The sequence below is a fragment of the Molothrus ater genome, chromosome 15, assembly GCF_012460135.2.
Source record: "Molothrus ater isolate BHLD 08-10-18 breed brown headed cowbird chromosome 15, BPBGC_Mater_1.1, whole genome shotgun sequence".
Lineage (NCBI taxonomy): Eukaryota > Metazoa > Chordata > Aves > Passeriformes > Icteridae > Molothrus > Molothrus ater.
Window position 1 is genome coordinate 11,441,316 of NC_050492.2, and position 19,983 is coordinate 11,461,298.

At 41.8% G+C, this 19,983-nt stretch overlaps 1 protein-coding gene across 1 annotated transcript; it reads left to right on the forward strand.

Moving 5' to 3' along the window:
* Positions 1-275: 275 nt before the first annotated feature.
* On the forward strand, positions 276-19,976 carry CANX (calnexin). The gene is made up of 15 exons (XM_036391464.2): positions 276-335; positions 8,023-8,211; positions 8,672-8,745; positions 9,270-9,328; positions 9,558-9,699; positions 11,007-11,088; positions 12,221-12,413; positions 13,321-13,510; positions 13,792-13,905; positions 14,384-14,540; positions 14,854-15,069; positions 15,486-15,605; positions 15,710-15,848; positions 16,008-16,093; positions 16,685-19,976. The coding sequence occupies exons 2-15, from the start codon at positions 8,026-8,028 to the stop codon at positions 16,736-16,738; spliced, it is 1,812 nt and encodes a 603-aa protein (XP_036247357.1). The 5' UTR covers positions 276-335; positions 8,023-8,025; the 3' UTR covers positions 16,739-19,976.
* Positions 19,977-19,983: the final 7 nt, after the last annotated feature.

A 19,983-nucleotide genomic window follows, 5' to 3' on the forward strand; every position in this document is an offset into this window, starting at 1 on the left:
GACCCCGCCCACCTCCCAACGGCCTGCCCGCAACCACCCAATCAGCCGGCACTTCCTGCAAGGCCGCTGACCAATGACAGCGCTCCACGAAGGGCAGCGCCGTTGGGGGCGTGTTTAGAGGCGGTCCGGCTGTTGATCGGCGGTGATATCAGCCAATCAGAGTCCAAAACCGATGGCTGGGCGGGCGGAGGGGCGCGCTGTGCGCCAATGGGAGAGGCTGAGCGCCGTGAGGCGGGGGTGGGGCCGGCGCGCGGCAGATAGGCGGGCGGCGGCGGGCGCGCGGGCACGTGACGGAGGTGAGGGGAGCCCGGCGGCGGTGGCCGGGGCGGCGGAGGGTGAGTGTGTGTGTCCGTCCGTGCCCTCATTCCACAGCCGCTGCGGCTCCGGAACGTCGGGGCGGGGGAGCAGGGAACGGACTCGCCCGCGGCGTGAGGCGGTGGGGGAGCCCGGCCTGTCGTGGGGCGTGCGGCGGGGCGCTGCTGGGCCCTGGGGGGTGGGCGGCCCGTGCGTGGTCCCGGCCCCATGCCGGAGGTGGGAGGAGGCGGGGACCCCCCCGGAGTGAGGGCGAGAGGGACGGCTCGGGGAGGCCCCTGAGGCCGGGGGCGGGCGCGGGGCTGCGGCGGCGGCGCCGGGTCCCGCCCGGCACCCGCAGGGCTCGGAGCGGCCTGGGGGAGCGGCGGCTCTTCTGGTAAGTTCTGGGAGCGCCGCTCCGGGCAGCGGCCGGCGCTAGGGCCGCGTGGTGGAAGCGGGAGGGAGGCGAGGGTCGCACGTAGATGTGGGCAGCGAGTGGTTTGGGTTTTATCTGGCTACGTGCTCCATGTTGGAAATAATCTTGAACGTGCTCTCCGTGAAGCCCCGCAAAGGGCAATCAGGGGGTGGTTGCAGAGCATGGCGTGGGCCTGGCTGGGGCTGTGCGAGGGGAAGGAGAAGCCTCTGGAAGGGGGGAGCTCATGGCGCGGAGCTGGAGTCCCAACAGGTGAAGTGCAGGCGAGGAATCTGCAGCAGGAAGATCTGAGAATTTAAAGGAATTGAAATGCCTGCTTTGATTTTTGTCCCCCAAATATCGTTCGCATTGGGTGTCTTTAAAATAGTGTATAAATGACATCTCATTTCTCATTTCTGGCTGAGGATTGTATTGTGTGCTTTTAAAAGAAAAAAAAAATCCCACACCTTTGAATTTAAGCATGTACAGCACACTGCTTTCTAATCTGTACTGATTCTAAAGTGTGAACTTTCACATGCAGGTTTCTGGTTCAGAACTTTCTAGGCTACAGAAAGAGAAATCCTGCAGGTGATTTGGTTGTGAAGGGAAATGGACTTGTATTAATGGCAGTAGTAATGGTAAAGGTCGAGACCTCAAGATGATCAATGTTAACATAATTAATGCTGCAGAGCTTCTGCAGATCATCGTGGAAAACTCTTTCTGGAACTTATTTAGAGTATGTTAGATGTCTGAAAACTGGTCTCTAGGCATGTAATGTATTTCTAAATGTAGTGTGTTGACTTCACGTTGTCAAGTAAGCATGGTTATCACATGGGTTTTATGGGACAGTCTTGCACGTTGTGATTTTGGTTGTTGCTAAAGTACTGCAAAGAGATAGCAGAACTATAATAATGTATGAGCTAATGCAGATAAAATGGTTAAATATAGGTTGGTATATATATATTACTCTACGTTCACACTGAGGTACCTGACTTCAAAGACCACTTTATTCTTAATTTGGCTGTATTTGATGGACTTATGCAAAACACTTAATTATACTGGGAAAAGGTCCGAGTAAAACTTTGTGTTTGTGTTAACTTCTAGTATTTCTAGTTTAAAAAAACATTATGAAGAAGATGCTTGTACAATTTACAGGCAGCATCACAAGCTGTGTATGATATGTAAACTGCTTTTTGGGATCAACTGCCCTCCTAGGAAGGGAATCTAGTGTAAAATACGTTTTGAAATTCCATCAGTTTACACTCTCATTTTGTGTGCTTTAGCCCTTCCCCCTGAGAAAATGAATAAATTCTTTACAGAGAATGCACTGAGACTTGTCCTTAGCTCCATCTTTTACTTCTTTTTTCTGACCTTTGATTTTCTGCTTCTGGTAGTAATCATGGTGGCAGCCTGTTCTTGCTGGAATCAGTTCTGTAGCAGGGCAAACTTGAATTGATTTCTAGGTGTGATGGTCTCAAAGATCTTGGGGTCCCTCCAGATCTGCCCCCACTAATATAATTTTCCTAGCAGCCCATCTGTTTTATGAGGTCAAAAAGCCTCATGGTTCTGTCTTACCCTCCAAGGACTTCCAGTTCTGCAGGAAGGATATCTGTGCTGACAAACAGTATCTGCTTTTTGCTTCTGTACTGTATCTGCTCTGTTGTACATTATTTTTAGAAACTGGCATATTTGAAATGCCTATTAAAAGCAAGCTTTGTTACTGTCCCTTTTCACACCTAATCCCTTGCCTGGTTTGTGCTCTCTACAACCCAAACAGGAGGCAGCTTTTTTTGTGGGGATCCCCAAGAGAGGTTTGGCTAATCCTTTCCAGGAGACTTCTTCCTCATGTAGACGTATATCCCAGCCACTCCTTACTGAAGGGGGGGGGGGGGGGGAAAGGAGGTGTAGGAGGGTAAACCACCACCATGGAGAGTTCTTGCCTCTCTTCTCTTGTTAGTAAGGTGGTTTTCTTTAGCCTTGTCTGCTATTCATTGAGTTATGATGTTAAAGGCAGAATCTTCACAATACTGGAAACTGTCCAGCTGAAAAACAGTATTTCAGAGGAAAAAGTGTTGTCTGCATTATGTGAGTTGTTGTATATACATGAACATAATTTTATTATATCCCCTTTCAAGGGGTGCTGAGGCACTGTACTGGCTGTTGAAATTACAGTATTTGGCCACACAGTTTTCAGCTTCACCGTGGTGTCCACCCCCCAAATCTGCCTAAAGACAGCTCAGGCAGGTGCAGGTGACAGACCTGCACTTGAAACTGTGGTATTGGGCTGGCTCTGCTGCCAACAGCTTTATTTCCTCTATCCTTGGCTGCTTACTTTCACTGGTACTGCTGCATCTCTTTTTGCTTTTGCTGCTGGGTTGGCCTGGGGTATTGATTCAGGGTTAAAATAACATGGCAGAAGGACTTGGAGCCATCTTAAACCATCGGCTGGTTCATCATGAGCCTGTGTAAACAGTTACCCTGGCACCGCAGAGGAGGCAGGATGTGGAAGGCAGAGGGATTGTGAGATGTAGAAGAGATTTCCTCTGCTCTTCAGTAGTTCTGACTCTAGGAAATTAGTGCACTACCAAGTAGGGTAACTGAGCCTTTGCTCAAAACCCACAGAACTCTCATTTGAGAGGGAAAATGTATCTGTGTCTCAGCCTTTCTGTTCTTGTCTCCTTGCAATTATTTTTGTGTTGTGATGAATCATCTTTATGTTGACTTTAAATTTTTCTTCCCTAATTCTTGCCTTGCATGAGGCATTGTGCTTGTTTTCACTGGTGTGCTTCTGCTGTGAGTACCACACTGGATCCCAGTGTTGGGAGTACAGGACTTTGCTAGCTGGATTTGTTCTTCCTTTGCTTAAGTCACTCAGCTGAGACTTCAGGTACTGCTGAAAGAGAAACCATTGATGCTCATCCAGTTAAATTGCATAGGTATTGTTTGTAGTAAGTGTTTTATTTTCATAGGATCTATTTAGTCTGACTCTTTAATTATTTCTTTAAAAAGAGCAAGTAGTAAACCAGATAGCCAGTAGCCATTCAAATGTAGTTATACATTCTGAAATATGCTGTATTAAGAACTGGCTTGATGAACCACTGAAATAGATTAGTAACCAAGGAGATGATTAAACTGGTTTTGCAGGCTCTGTTTGACCTGACAGGGGAGTTACTAAACAGTATGTTCTGGAAGAATGATAGCAGAGGGCTTGAAGATCCTTCCTATGGGCAATTTCACTCTCTTCCAGGGGACCTGTATGTTAGGGAGAGTAGTGACAACTGTCTGTTGTATGAGTGCTTCCAGTGTTGTACCAATAATAAAAAAAGAACTTTCTCCTTTATGCCCAGAAAAAGGGGAATTCTAAATAAAAATGAATCTTTGAAGATGCATGACTTTCTTGAAAGCCTTGAACTCCAAAGGTAGCAATCACTTAGTCCTACGTGGTAAGAGTTGTGCTTTTGGGGTACGATCCTGATTCTGTTTCTGAATCCCACTCCAATTTGGTTTTGATTTTACTTGGTGAAAAAGTAAAGTCTGTAGTGCAGATGTTCCAGGAGACTGTTTCCAGCACTCTGCTATAGATCTTACAAGTACTGGGGTGAAATGTTTCAGCTTTTTGGCAATCAGGTGCACAGTCCTCAAATGTCAGCTCTGACGTTTTCTGGGGTAGAAGCTGGCCATGGGTCTGTGCAGAGAGAACAAGTAATCTGTAGCACTGACAGTCTCAAACTTTGGGATTGCAGTAGTTTTCCCTTCAATCTGAGTGGTGTGCCAATGTCTGTGACTGAAGACTTTATTTAAAAAAAAAGTACATGGAGATATCTCTGACTTGAAACGTTGTTATGGTGAAAGTGATGGTTACACTGAAGTAGAATGGAGACATCAGAAGCTCTCATCTCTTATGAAAGTGTTCCTTTGTTAATGTCTTTTGGCAAGTGCATGATCAGAAATACACCAACCTGCAGAAATACTGCACAGTTTAACCTGAAGAAGGGAGGTGCAGGCAGACTAAAAAATGGCCAAGGATGGTAATTGCTTGGAAATTGGACACTTTAAGGAAGAAGTCAGATCATAATAGAGGAGGTGAGAGTGTCTGAATGTTAGACTATGTTTGAGGTGGCTAACTGAACACCTGTAGTTGCCAGCAACTTAAAATTCTACTGAAAAATTGATTTATGCCTGTTTTGTATAAAACCTGAGTTGTATCTCTCTTCCCCCTCTCTTCCTCTTCTATTTAGGAATAACCTAATTTACTAGGGCATAATTGTGTTTATGTTGTGTCCCTAAGGATTGTGTAAAGTGAATTTGAATTTTTTTCCTGTAGCAGTGCATCCATTATGGATAGAAAATAGCTTTTCAGATATCGAAAATGTGTGCCTCACTTAAATTGCTCTTCTGAGAACATAGTGCCTTTATTCTATAATTTAGTCAGCTTTTTATATTAAGGTTAAACAGAATAAGGAATTTGTCATGATAACTGGCAGGTTGCAGAAGAAGCTACCAGCCTGTACTCAAGCTATATGAATGGTAGCTTATGTTGAATTTGGGACTGATTTAATATGTAGGAAATGTCCTAAGCAGCTTTCTGCAGGGATATAAACTTGTGACAACTGCTGCCAATGACTCTAAAGAGGTAAGGACCTGAAACTGGATTAGCTTCTCTTCAGACTTTTTTGTGGGGGGGTGATGAAGCTTGCTTGGTAACTTGACCATGAAATACTTCTTCCTTGAAATGAGATTGAGCAAGGCCTCAAATTCAGCCAGAGCATTAAAAGATAAGTGTAGCAGGGTAGGTACCTGTGGGTGGCTGTGTCAGGAGCACGGACATGCAGCAGCAAACTTCTGCCCCTGCTGTGTGGTCCCTGGCAGAATTGTCTGGTTTCACTAAGATGCTTTGACAGAAGAATTTCTGAGGCCACGTGCCTGTGCCACTTGGGTGTGAGCATTTACCAAAGTCCATTTGCTGCTGACAAATATTTTCAAAGGGTTGTAGTTGAGGTGGGATTGTGAAGTAGGTAATTATTACTTATGGAGTCGGTACTGGCAGGAAAGTTGTGGGGGATGATTTAATTCTTTCATCAAAACTTTCGTGCTGGTTGGCTACTGGTGAGATTACTTAAAGGATTACTTGCATGCTAAACCATTAATACCCTTTGCACAAGGTAGGGAGGAGGAGGGGTGCAGAAACTCCTTCCTTTTGGGAAAGGAGAGAATTGGCTCATTTTTAACTTTGGTATATTTTTAAGATTAACTTTGTCATATCACTTTCTGAATCATGACATGCTCATTCTATCTGCATAGTATAATTTGAAAGCAGTTATAAAACTGAATTATCTTCCTGAATTTAGCTCTATTTAAAAATTTTTTAGTGAAGCCCTATTGGTAAGGTAAGACAAAACCCTTTCCATGGAAGGTGTTTTTGTGCAGTTTCATCTGTGGTTCCTTCAGTCACACAGGGCACATCCAGAGTTTTAAAGATCACTTTTTCAGATGAAGTTTCAGGCTTTTATTTCTGTATTGCTTTTATGCTGCTGGGTATGAGTTTATTCAAAGAACACATTATCTGTGCAGGAAGAATTTGCAGCTCCAAGGGTACTGATGTCTGCTTGACCCTTTTCAGTCCTTGGTTTTGTGTTGTGGCTCTCACACTAATAAGAGCTGTTTTGAGGTCTGAAACCATTTTCAGTTTTGGCTGTACACTGTGCATTAAGCAAACAAGCTTTGCTCATATATAACAGCCCTTGGAAGTTTTTGTCAGCTATTCCTTCTGGAATGATTGTCCTTTTGGCTCAGGGGTGTTTGGGTGCAGTTACCTGAACTGACTGGGGGAGGTCTCTGCACATGCATTTGGACTATAATCCTCAAGGCCATCACTATTGTTGGAAAAGTGGCTGCAATTCCATGTTCCTCTAGTGACAAACTGGACATGACCTCAGCTCAAGTCTTTAAAATACAATTTTGTTGTAGTTATAAAACTACAGTTATAAAGTTTTTAAATCCTGTCATTAGAAGTAAGTTAAAGAATAATCTAGGAATGGTAGGTCTAGTATGCAGCGTAGTCTTGGAAAATTGGATAATGCTGATAAGCTTTTGAGAGTGTAAACTCTTTTAGTTGCCTAAACGTGCATTGGAAAGTTGAAAGTTTGTTTCCTAGCATGATCTTAAACCCCTACAGGCACTGTTAACTCTGCTTGAGTTGTGTTTGAAAGTCTGCAGGGCTGCAGTGTGAGGTAGGAATGTAAGGGAAGGAGGGAGGGGATGTTTGGTTTTATACTTGTTTTCAAAAAAAGTTCAGTTTCAATTATACCTCTGGTTTTGGGAGGAAAATTTGGAGTGGGATTCAAAGGAGAAAAGATGAGCAAGGCACAGGTTGTTGTTGTGAGGGTTTTGGGCAGATAAAACTGAGCAGGGTTCTGGGAATGTTGCCCTCTGTCTCAACCGAAAGATACAGTCATCTTGTCGCTTTTCTAGGAGGAAAGTCAAATTGAAACCCATTTTACTTACAAGGTATTTTAAGCTACAGCTTGCAAATATCCATCGTGTTTCAGGTGTGACAATGTGCTGAGCACCTTATGAATTAGTTTAGGTGTGAAATTTTAATTCTGTAAGGCTCCAGTTAACAGCTACTCTTTCCTTGGTCATCTTGTTAAATTAGAGACTGAAAGAAGGGAATTGAATCAAGTGGCAGTTTCCAGGAGCTTCAACTACTTATAGGCATCTGCCAGTAGTAGCAATGACTGTTGGCAGTAATTCTACAATAAAACCTGAGGAAGGGGTTTGATTATTGAAAATACCAGAGCTCTGCATTTAAAAGGACAAAAAGTGTGTTGAACAGGAGATGAGGATTGAGTACTCTGCAAAATTACTGGTTTTTAATAAAATAGAAAATTTTATTCCAATTTCTGGGTTGAATGGAAGCTTGAATTCCTGCATGATGTATTTAAAGTCCTTCATAAGCCTGAAATAGGTTTTCTTTTTAGGCTTTTACAGCCACATATGTTGTGGTGTCATGTATGTTTCTGCTGTCCTGCTTGTGGGCTGTGACAGTGCAAAATTCTGACACTTCTGCATGATCTGCAGAATGTGTACACGTGGTTCTCCACTGAGTTAATACCTGTTTGATATTAAATACTCACCTTTATGTTGTGTTCCTTCCCAGCTTTTAGAGCTGTCTCAGGCAGATGCTGTAAATAACAGAGCTGGAGAGATAAGTTTGCACTTCACCTGTTGCCTTGGATGCTCTGATTTGTACCGAGAAGCATCGTGTGGCTCTGTGTGCAGTGCTGGCTTGACCACTTTGCCTTGTCCTGTTTATTCAGAACATGGAGCTGAAATGGCTGCTGTGTGTGACCCTGCTAGCCCTCGGGATCCTTGCTCTCCAGGCACATGATACGGATGAAGACAATGATGCTGATGATGTAGTTGATATTGAGGATGACTTGGATGATGGTATCGAGGATGTAGAAGAGTCAAAGTCTGAAACAAGCAGTGCTCCTCCGGCTCCAAAGGTTTGACGTGGAGTTTCTTTTAACAATAGAATTACTGCTTGTGTTTTGGTTAATGGGAGTTTGATCAGAGTTGTCTTTATTTTCTTGGCCTGTTGTAATGTTATAAAAGGTGCTATCTAGGAGTAGGGCTTGGAATTGAGGTTGGCTGCTTTGTTCCTGTTTTCATGTCCCCCATGTTCTTCCAGAAGACTTAGAGCTATCCTTGAAATCTGTGATGTGAGTATCAGGAGTTAAAGTTAAAATTTCCAGTTAGGTATATACTTGAATTTTCCTTGCAGACAAGAGCACAACAACTTGGCACAAGCAGCAATATTTGTGTAATTTCTGTGTTTATGCTTCAAGAATGTCCAGGTGAGCTGTACTTGAATGCAGGAGGGAGTGTGAGCTTTACATGCCTGTATTTCTGTAGAATAAAGAATGTGTCTTGAAAGGTGCATAAATGCCTCCCTTTTTCCAATAGGTTACTTACAGGCCCCCTGTCCCAACTGGTGAAGTGTATTTTGTGGAATCTTTTGATAAAGGAACTCTGGATGGGTGAGTATAATCTGAAGGATGATTTTCTACAGCAAATAATGTAAAATCTTGATGAAAGGCAATGAAACCCTCCCTGCAGAACTTGTATTATTCAAAACTGAGTCAAAGGGCCCCTGTTCAGTTGGGATTACAGTAATGACTTTTTGAGGCTAGGTGTTCAGATGCTGAGTTAAAGCAGTATTTCCTTAAGTTCTAGTCATAAAGGGGAGGTGAGGCCATTACATGTGGCTTTTTGACTTCCTTAGGTGATGTGAGGATGGTAAGGTGCTACTTCTGGTTTTGTTTTTTGGGGTTTTTTTTGCAGGAGTGAGGTACTTGCTCACGAGGCCGTGGTCCTACCTTGGGGTGGGAAGTAGCAAACATAGAAAAGTTTGTGGGCTTGGAAACAGAACTCCTTAGGGGATCAAGATTCTGGAATGTAGTCATGGGACAGCAAGGGCTACCTTATCTTAAGGGCAGGATTTTTAGTGTGTGTGTGGTGGTGGGAAGTACATTTTTCAAACCATTGGGTGTCTGTCTTCTAGATGGGTCCTTTCCAGAGCCAAGAAAGATGATACAGATGATGAGATTGCCAAATATGATGGTGAGTCCAACCCAGGTTTTGGATGATAAATGTTTCTGATGCTGTTTGTCATGTATGAAAAAGAGGTGCAAGTCTTTCTTGTCTGTTTCTCAGCTAAAATTATTTTCAGTGAAGAAAATGAGAGGGATGCTTATATACCTGGCTAATAATAAAATGTAGTTCTAATTTAAACAAAATATCCACTCAGAGATTTTAAGCTAAATGAGTGTTTGGTCATTTTCCTCCCCAGGTAAGTGGGAAGTCCAAGACATGAAGGAAACGAAGCTTCCAGGAGACAAAGGGCTTGTAATGGTGACCCGAGCCAAGCATCATGCAATTTCCTCCAAACTTTCCAAGCCATTTGTGTTTGATACCAAACCCCTTATTATACAGTAAGTAAAGAATAATTTGATGTTCCGTTGATTCAGGGTGACAGGATAGCAAGCTGAGGTTAATTCCATAACTGAGCTTTTGTTTACTGGGGGTCTAGATGACACCAGGTGATGTAACATATTATTACACTGTTTTGAGTAAGAGTAAAATAGTAACCCAGCTTCCCAAAGTGGGGAGTTAGTAACAGCATGGGTCCTTCTGAAGGCTGGAAAAGGAAGAAGTCTCTGCAAACTAGTCCTGGTAACCGGTCTTGTGGCTTCAGTTCACTCGATTTAATTGTGGTAACAAGGTCAGGCAACTGACTTTTGTACTGCTAATTGTGGAAGTCCTTGTCCTTTTGAAAGAATGCTGGCCTGTAAGTAGGTCAGGGCACTTTCTTATACAGTAAACTGCTCCCTGTTTCTGAGGAGAAGTGGACAGAGGGGTAAAGATGCATTTGTTTCCTCCTTCCTGTGTCTTAGTTCATTTGCCATGGAAGATGGACACCTTACATAGGTCACAACTGTTGTAAAAGAATCTACTTGCATGTATGTTAGACTAACAAGTCAGGGGAAAAACATAATTCAGTGAGGACAGTTGAGTTGTGCACTATTAGTGATGTTATCAATTTTAAACAAAGTGTAAATTAATTTGTATTTGCACAAGATAATGAATTGGTCACTTTGCTTTGCACTGTTTAGTTTTGGCTCAGAATACTAGGCTAAAAATAAAGTCCAGTGGTCACCCACTCCAGCTGCTGGCATTGTGAGAGGATCAAGCATACTTAGCTTATTCCTGACAGAGATGTTTTGCCTTTTTCAGGCTCCTTGGCATCCTTAAATACTGTTGTATGCTTAGAACCCTAAAGGGGCTTCTCCTAAAATCCAATTGTTTTTGCTTTGTAGTCCTGCAAACTGAGTTGTCTGTCTACTGTTGTAGTTGTGGGGAAAATAATTGGTTTGCCTCAATCCCTGTTGAAGTGTCATATACTGGAAAGCTTTTTCTTCTTCCTCTCTACTTCTAGGTCATTATTGTTTAGGCCAGCACTCAATTTCTTTAATCTCTTCTATCAGGCTAATTCTTATAAATCTTCAATTTTTAAACTGTTTCTCAGGCTCTTGTGACTATTTTCTTAGTCCTTTTTTATATATGTATCTATATGATGGTGTCTTTTTAATATTCACTGGATAAATGATTTAAAGCAAACAACAACAAAACAGTGTTACTGTTAATTTGTGCTGACAAAATTGTAATTGTGTATTGCAAAAATAATTTTTCCTCATGTATAACATGTGCTCTCCCCTCTTCTATCCAAAACTAAAATTAGGTATGAAGTAAACTTCCAAAATGGAATAGAGTGTGGTGGGGCCTATGTGAAATTGCTTTCAAAAACCCCTGAGCTGAACCTGGTGAGTAATGCTCCTACTTTTGGGTATTAGCTGGGAAAGAACTTGAAGTTTTTTCACTTTGCTTCTTTTTGAAGAAACCTTTTTAGTGAAGGCAGTGGGGCCTGATTGCCCAAGTACTTTGCACTCAGCATTTTCCCAGTGCTTTCAGTTGGAGAGGATAAGTACTGAAATGTGACGGCCTCTTGAGTGGAAACTGGAGTTCCCTAATAGCTGAGCAGTTGTAGACCTTTGCCAAACTCTGCAGTACTTGAGATTTTCCTGGGTTCTAGAACGAAAAAGGAGGTGCTTAGGAGAGTGGCCAGCTCCTAAGGCCTAAGGACTGCATTTTGTCCTCTCACTGAAGTGGTTTAGCCTGTTCAGATGAGGCTGAACTGCTGGGTAACCTTGCATGGGCTCTTGTAGCCTATGGGTTTTCTTTAGCCATTTTTCTAGACTTTATAAGATGTACCTTTTATGACTTGTTATCCATCCTTTTTTTTCTGCAGTCTCATTGGAGTTGTATTATTAATACAATTTCCAAACTATTAAAACTCCAAAACAACCACAAACACTCAGAACACAACTTGGCTGCCTAATCAGTTTCATATGTGCATTGAATTTTCAAATAACATTAGCAAGAACAAATAGACTTGCAGAGTTCAGTGATGGTTATATCCAGTTAGATCATAGATTGAGGCATACCTCAGTTCATAAGTGTAGACTAAATGTAGCTTGGCTTCACTTTTAGTGCTGCTTATTACTTTGTGTGAAAGGAACTCCGTGGCCTTGCTAGCCTTTCATTACTGCCAGTAGCTGATACTTGTAATTGATAACTTTTAAAATACTTTGTTGTACTGTAGAGATATACTGAAACATTGTGGGTGTCACACTAATATTTTGGATAACACCTGAATAGCTGGTGTTTTCCATGTGGAAAGTAGAGCCCAAAGGTGCAAAATTAAATAGCTGGGATAGTTCTAGCACATTGTTTTTCTGGAGGTTTATATGAGGAACATAAGCTTTAGTGTGGAGACTTCATGGGTTTGATATTCAAGTTGCAGAATAGTTTTTAATGAATTGGGAATTCTTATGCCAGACAATGACTGAAGTTGTATTTCAAGATAATGGAGTGAGTTATTGTGTTGTTTTATAGGATCAGTTCCATGACAAAACTCCATATACAATAATGTTTGGCCCTGACAAATGTGGAGAGGACTATAAATTGCACTTCATCTTCCGGCACAAAAACCCAAAGACCGGCAAATACGAGGAAAAGCATGCAAAGCGCCCAGATGCAGATCTGAAGACTTATTTTACTGATAAGAAGACTCATCTTTATACCCTAGGTATGGTGACTGCTAACTATGCACATTAATAATTACTACATCTTCGTCACCAGAAGCTCAAAGTGAGCCAGATGAACAGGTGAATATTTGTGCCAATGCACCATACAACGAAAAGCTACCTGAAAGCTTCAAATGCAAAAACTGATTGTCTGTGCAAAGGTTTATTTCATCCTTCCAGGAAGTCTTGATTCATGTAAGAAAGGTCATGCAACTTGAACTTTATACTTAAAGGAGAAACTGAATTTCAGGGCAGTTGTAAGTAACTTGAACTAAGTATATTTGAAATAATTATCAGCGTGTATACACTGCCTGAATGCTGCCTCTGAGTAACATGGGGTAAGCTGAGCTTTAGATGTGGAGGTGTCATAGTTTGTTTTAGTTTTGTTTGTATTTTTTTCTGCACTCATGTACCAGACAAACTCAGGAGTTCTTGAAATAGTGTCTAGTATATTAGCTATGATGAAAATCTTTCAGGAAGTACTTAGGAGTGTCTGTTTCTTTTCCTACTACAGAGACAGCAGTAGATAAAGAAGTGAGATTAAAATCCTGTAAGTCAGTAGTAGGAAGTCTTAGTCTGGAGTAGAATATGAGTATATACATTCTTACTACTAAAGCAATACTTCCTGTGCCAAAGTCGACTTGTTGTGGTAACTGCTAAATCACTTTACAAACCTCCATGCTTTTAACACACGTAGGACTTCTGCCAGGAGTCTGCCTTCTCACAGGGTGAGATGTGGTGCATCATCAGTAGTTGCACTTTGGTATAAGGAGAAAGGTTCTTAGCAGTTCTTTAAAGCAGTTGATGGGTAGGTGGTAGCTTGGGTTGTACAGTGGTGATGAGTGATGCTTTATGACTCATGCTTTGTATAGTACATGCAATGACTACATCAACTTTTTTTCCTTACAGTCTTGAATCCTGACAATAGTTTTGAGATACTTGTTGATCAAACAGTTGTCAACAGTGGGAATTTGCTGAATGATATGTCACCTCCTGTGAATCCACCCCGAGAGATTGAGGACCCAAATGACCAGAAGCCTGAGGACTGGGATGAGAGACCAAAAATCCCAGACCCAGATGCTGTTAAACCAGATGACTGGTAAGGTGTTGGAAGGGTGGAATTGAGGGAATCCTTAGCCCCATAAATTTGTCTTGATCAAAAGTAGTAGTAATACTTTGCAGTTGGCACCTTGATATGCCATGAGGGACATGTGTTAGGATTGCAAGGCAATTCCTTTCTGAAATCATGGCGTGACCCTGACAGAAGGGAAGGTGGCTGTCTGTCTAGAGCAGTGGGCTGGTTCAGAGTCTGTAGGATCATGCCTTGGGCTTAAGAACTTACATGTTGTCTGTGTTAACACATAATGCTCTGCCCTCAAGGGATGAGGATGCTCCTGCAAAGATCGCGGATGAAAACGCTGTGAAACCAGAGGGCTGGCTGGATGATGAGCCAGAATATGTAGCAGACCCTGATGCTGAGAAACCTGAAGATTGGTAAGTTTACTACCTCTTGCAAATGGCAGCAATTATCTCATGACTTTGGTACTGATGTTTGCAGTTCATTGTTGCTTGCTGACAAAGTTGCTGTTCAGGCCGTTTTTCTCCAAAAGTAGAAGGCAGTGGTCTGAGAACTCATGTTCAGCATGCATTCACCTCCACGTTTTTCAATTCTTCTGTGACTGTAAGCAGAACAGGGCAGGGATGTTTACCTTGAAGTAGAACCTACTTGGAAGGGAGAGTGGGGGGGGCTGTGCTCAGAGACTGGCTTTTGTTGATCTTCTGTGCTTCACAGTTAGTCTTTGAAATCCTTGTTCCTTCTGCAGTATATTTATCTACAGACTTATGCTATACAAAGTTTCAGTGTCTTCTTTTAGTGGTAGGGATTTAGATTTTCCCAGAAATCGGACATTGTCTGAGCCATATTCTGTATGAAGGCAAGGGGTGGACTTCTAAACTGAGTTTGCCTTTTCAGGGATGAAGATATGGATGGTGAATGGGAGGCACCTCAGATTGCAAATCCTAAATGTGAGACAGCTCCTGGCTGTGGTACCTGGCAGCGCCCAATGATTGACAATCCAAACTACAAAGGCAAATGGAAGCCTCCTATGATTGATAACGTGAACTATCAGGTTTGTGTTTTCACCAGCTCAAGCTGGTGGCCAGTAAAGCATCTCTCTCACAAAAAGCAGAATGATTTAGATTCAGCAGATGTAATTAGAAATTCAAGTGCAGTCATTATTGTGCTGTGTTTCGAGTGGACAGATTCAAACTGCTTTCTTATCAGGCATCACTTCATTGTATTGATTCCCAAAGACTGATGAGTTCCACCTGTAGATGTTGTAATTAAGTGCAATGGATTGTTACATCTCTCCATTCATAATGGGCTGAAAACTGAAATTTGTCTTCTAGTAGGTGAGGCTGAATGTCTTTTGTCTTTTCTAGGGTATATGGAAACCTAGAAAGATCCCAAACCCAGACTTTTTTGAAGACTTGGAGCCTTTCAAGATGACTCCTGTCAGTGCTGTGGGACTTGAGTTATGGTCCATGACATCTGACATCTTTTTTGACAACTTTATTATCTGTACTGATAGAGCTGTGGCTGATGATTGGGCCAGTGATGGATGGGGACTGAAAAAAGCAGCTGATGGTGCTGCAGAGGTGAGAGAGGAAGGTTTAATTGTGTGCTGTGGAGTGGAACAGTAGAAGCACCTGCTGTTCTCTCTCTCAGCCTTTGTCAATATATACCTGTATGTGCTAAGGCTGAGGGTTTTGCTAAACCAGGTGGGAGCCTCAATTCATAATTACAGTATGTTAATGGTTGCTATAAGTAACTAAGAGCACTCACTGCTCTCTTCTGAGATTTTGCTCTGATATTTGGACTGTTTAGCCTAATTCTTCATTTGTAAGCTATGGGAAGAGTACTTGTGCAGGTTAGCTTGATTTTTTTTTTTTTTTTTTAGGTCTGAAATACAATGTTTAAAGTTGCAAAAAGCCTATTTGAAAATGTTGTAGCTTAAACTTAGCTGCTAGCTTGCTGTATGAGGTGGAATTTGACAGTTCTTGTGGTCTTACAGCCTGGTGTTGTGGGCCAGATGATGGCAGCTGCTGAAGAGCGTCCCTGGCTTTGGGTAGTCTACATCCTCACTGTGGCTTTGCCAGTGTTCCTTGTTGTCCTTTTCTGCTGTTCTGGAAAGGTAAATGCATTTCCTGTGATAATTAGCCTCATGTTTAAAAGGATGTTCAGTAAAATGTGCCTGAATGTCACAAATAATTGCCTGGGTTTGTCATTGCCTTTCAGAAACAGCCAAGTGCTGCAGAATACAAGAAGACTGATGCTCCTCAGCCTGATGTGGTGGATGATGAGAAAGAAGAAGAAAAAGATAAAGGGGAAAAAGAAGAGGAGGAGGAAGAGGAGGACGCAAATGAGGAAAAGCTTGGTAGGTAATCTTGAATGATGTTCTCCTGATAGAATAAACCAACAGGATGGGCAGATAAGAAAAAAAGCCAATGGTGAACTGAAGATAAGTCAGGAAGGAGAATGTTTTGGGGGTTTTTTTTTTGTAATTTTAATTTTTTTTTCCCATTTTCCCTTGAAGAGAAGCAGAAAAGTGATGCTGATCTAGGAAGTGCTAGTCAAGAGGAAGAAGAGGAGGAGGAGGAAGACAGGAAACCTGCATCAGAGGTAAGAGTGCCTAACCTTTGAAGGAAGTGCATTTTCTTTCCTAGGTTATGTAGAACAGGCCTTACTGCGGTGTTAAAAGTTAACCTGGCTCATGTGACCCTCCCTCCCAGTTCAGAACTTTAGAAAACTTAATCTCCCTGAAGAATAGGAATTGCTGTGGCTGACTTGAGCAGGCTTGGGCACCCTGCTAAAGGCACTCCTGTAGACCCTGCCTTGAGAGGGGAGTGGGACTGTTGGAAGGCAGCTTCTTGAGGCAAAAGGCTTACTCAGCTTCAAGTGCAGTCAGGATGTGACCTTAAGGGCTCTACACTGACACAATGACTCAAAAATGGGTGGAGTGTTGCTTGAAGTTAAAGGATTCTCCCAGCAGCAGAAGCTGTTGAGCACTCTCAACAAATGGTGTACATCCACTGTGAAAACAAAGAATTTGCCTGTTTGCCACAAAGTACTTTCAGCAGTAGGTCCTTTCAAAAAGTGAATTCTAATGTAGATGTTAAAGTGGATTATTTTCCATAGATTTTCTCTGATTGGTTATGAAGGGTATATTTAGGTTTTATTTTATTCATATTTACACAAATTACTTTCTTGCAGGAGGAGGAAACTGTGAATAGATCACCCAGAAACAGAAAGCCAAGGAAAGATTGAAAAAAGTCATAAGAACTTGATCTGTGGTTTCTTTTTTTTTGTTGTTGTTTTCAAACATGGTTCTGGGAGAGGACCTTGGACACCTTACATTGAAACTTGGACAAACCTCAAGATTTCACCATCCACAGGTTCCAGTCACACGATCCAATGTAATGGAGTGTCTAGCAGTAAAATATTTGCAATCATCTGTTTTAAAGAGCATCATTCCTGTAGAAAGAAAGCATTTAATATAATGGGCTGTGGATTTTGGAATGTAACATAACTAACCTTTTCATTTTTGGTTTTAAATATTCTTTTCTGTTCTTAAGTAGATTGGTAGAATTTTTCCAGTCTCAAACCTTGGCTTAATTTAATATATTAATTAGTGAAATATAACAATGAATCTTGAAAGTGCTAGGTGATAAAAATGCAGTTTTATAACTAGTTTTTTTTACAATATGTAAATTCCTAAATGCACCAATGTCTTTATACCCCGAAAATTTGGTAATTGTTTGAAGAAAAGTTGTCAGTGCATTTGACAACACCCCTGCCCTCAAAAGAAAAGACAGCTGGGGGGAGATGTATGGGGAAACCAGTAGTGAAACTCTCTAATCAATCAACTTCATTCTTTTGGGGGGAGGGGAAAGAGGAAGAAGGGGTGGAAGGAAGGGGTTAGGCAGTCTATAAAATATATGCATACTGTGCATGGCTAAAGCCCTGTTAAATGTTGACAAACGATCTAGGATTTGGAGTGGGTCATCTTAATGTGGCATTTAATCCTGCAGAGCTTGCAGACAACCAAGATTATTTGTTCTTGAACTCTTTTTGTAGAGCTGAGGGTTGCTGGGGAGGTGTGGTTAGGCTACTTCCCCCTTTGCCCTCTGTTCAGCCACCGGTGTTTTCCTCTCTGAGACGATACAGCTCTTCCTGAGAGCAGCTTTGCCTCAGCTGCTGAAGCACTTCATGTTCAGCTCATTGTCAAACTCGATTTCATAGCTAGGCCTGCTCCTTTCCAGGGTCCAAACACTGAATAAGACAGTGTCCCATATCCTCTCGCTGTTGTCACTGTATGTCTGCTGTAGAAATGGGGGAGGTAGGCAGGTAGACAAGTTGAACTGAGTATTTGTAAAGGAAAAAAACCACAACCAAGATGTCAGTATTGTAGGTGGGGAAGGAGCATGTGGAATCTCTTAACTGGTATGTGAAACTGTTTTAAGTCCTTTTATCTGCTCTTCATGTAACAAGTGCATTCTAAATTATATTGTGAATGTTAGGAAATTCCAATTCCAGGTGAATAAATTTTTTTAAAGTGTTGAGTCTACCATACTACACTGTTTCAAACACCTTTTTTTTTTGTGGAATGCAGGTGAGCACTACAAGAGCATTACCTCTGAGGGTGAGATGGATGTAATTCATTACACTGTACCAAATATGTTTCCATTTGGATGTCTATGTAGATAAACTTTTGCCTTTGTTTAGAATGAAATTAAATGTCATGAAATTATTCTTCTTGCACTGAACTTAAACACTCCAGTGTTGTTTGGTCATATGATAGGTATAGTGTGTGGAATAGTTCCCAGGGGTTGTGGGGGAAAGAGTGTTCCAATTACCTTGCAAACAATCTAACCAATTACTAAAAGACTCTTGTTTTGGGTTTTTGTTGGTTTTTTTTTTTTTTTTGTAAAACACCTTTTGCTGCCTGTCCTTATGTTGTATCCCTTGGTTGTTGTGTTTGAAATATTAGTGATCACAAATGCATAGCAGGATTTCTGGATCTCTCTGCAGTGTACAAATAAACTATTGTAAGCAAGATACTGGAAGTAATTTCAGACTTCTGTTGGGAGCTATTGCATGTTTAGAATGCCTTTGCCTGTTGAACACCTGGTCAATACTGCTCCTTATTGCAAAAATAGCTTATACTCTGACATGGAAGATGTCATAGCTTAAGCATTGCTACTAGCTTGTTCTCAGGACTGTATTTTTATCAAGGAGCAGCTGCTATTTATGACTCTCAGTCCTTTGAGATGAAGTATATGTAAATGGTTTCAATTCAGCTAATGTTTTGAGCACAACATAAAAATCTAATTAATCTAATGGTTTTTTATCTTAATATGCAAATTGCCTTAAACTCCCAAACAATCCCTGTGCATACATGTTCTTTCAAAGCATCAAAAGTGAACTTGAGATCTGCTATCAGCTTTTAAATAGCATTATATTAAAGCTAATTGTAAATCTACATTTGCTTCTGCTAATTCTCCTGAAAAAGTCCTGTCTGCATGTTATGGCTTTTTTTGATACCATAGTGTATGCTTTAAATAATCACTACAATAAATGAAGACTTTCCAAAATGGATAGACAAGTTACTTTTTATCCTGCTTTCTGACTTGGGTGCCTGAGTTTGACCTTAGAATTGCTCTTGTTTTTAAAATCATGAAGGAAAAATACAGCTACCTGCTTATCCTCAGTGCATAAAGCATAGCTGTGTTTTTTAGATTAGTGAAACTCCACCTGGCTGTAACCTGTGAACTGTGTTTGGAACTGTTACAGATCCTGGAACGTGTATTTGGGCCTTTTGTGCCTGTGCAGCCAAGGGTGGCAGCTCTTGACAAGGATGATGCTGAGCTTGAGGTGCTGTATCTGACAAGGGGGGAGTGTTGGGCTGAAATGGTGAATCAAAACAAAACCCGTGGGCTCTGACACACAAGGCAGAAGTGCCGATAGCAGCTTTTCTCGTGGAGCCAGTGGTTGGTAGGGGCAGTGATAGGGCAGGGTGCATCTAACCCACTAACCCCTTCCAGCAGCGTCCCTGGGTGTGATCTCCCCTCGCTGGCTCTGCTCAGTACTCAATTGTCACAGCTTGAGGCTGTGACCTCTCTACTGTGCTATCAATGTCTGCTTCTGAGATTGACTCCTGTGCCTGAGGAGGGTTTCTTGCAAGTAATGACGACTTGTACATGTCCATGGTTTTTTCTTACCCGTTCCTTACTCCTCCCTCACAAACTCAGCTCCTCCACTGAGGAGGGTACAGATGTGGGGCTTGTGGCTGCTCTGCTCAACCCAAACTGATGGTTAATACCCCTCTTGCCTCATGGTTTGTGAAAGGGGTTTTTGGTTGATTGGGTTTTTGTTTTGGTTTCTTTTTTTTTTTTAGTGTTGCTGGATACAACTACTGTGATTTCATGTCCATTTCAAACAGGTACTTGTAGAAGCAACTTGAAAACAAAATGTAAAAACTAATCAATAAAGAAACTTAAATCTGGTTGGCT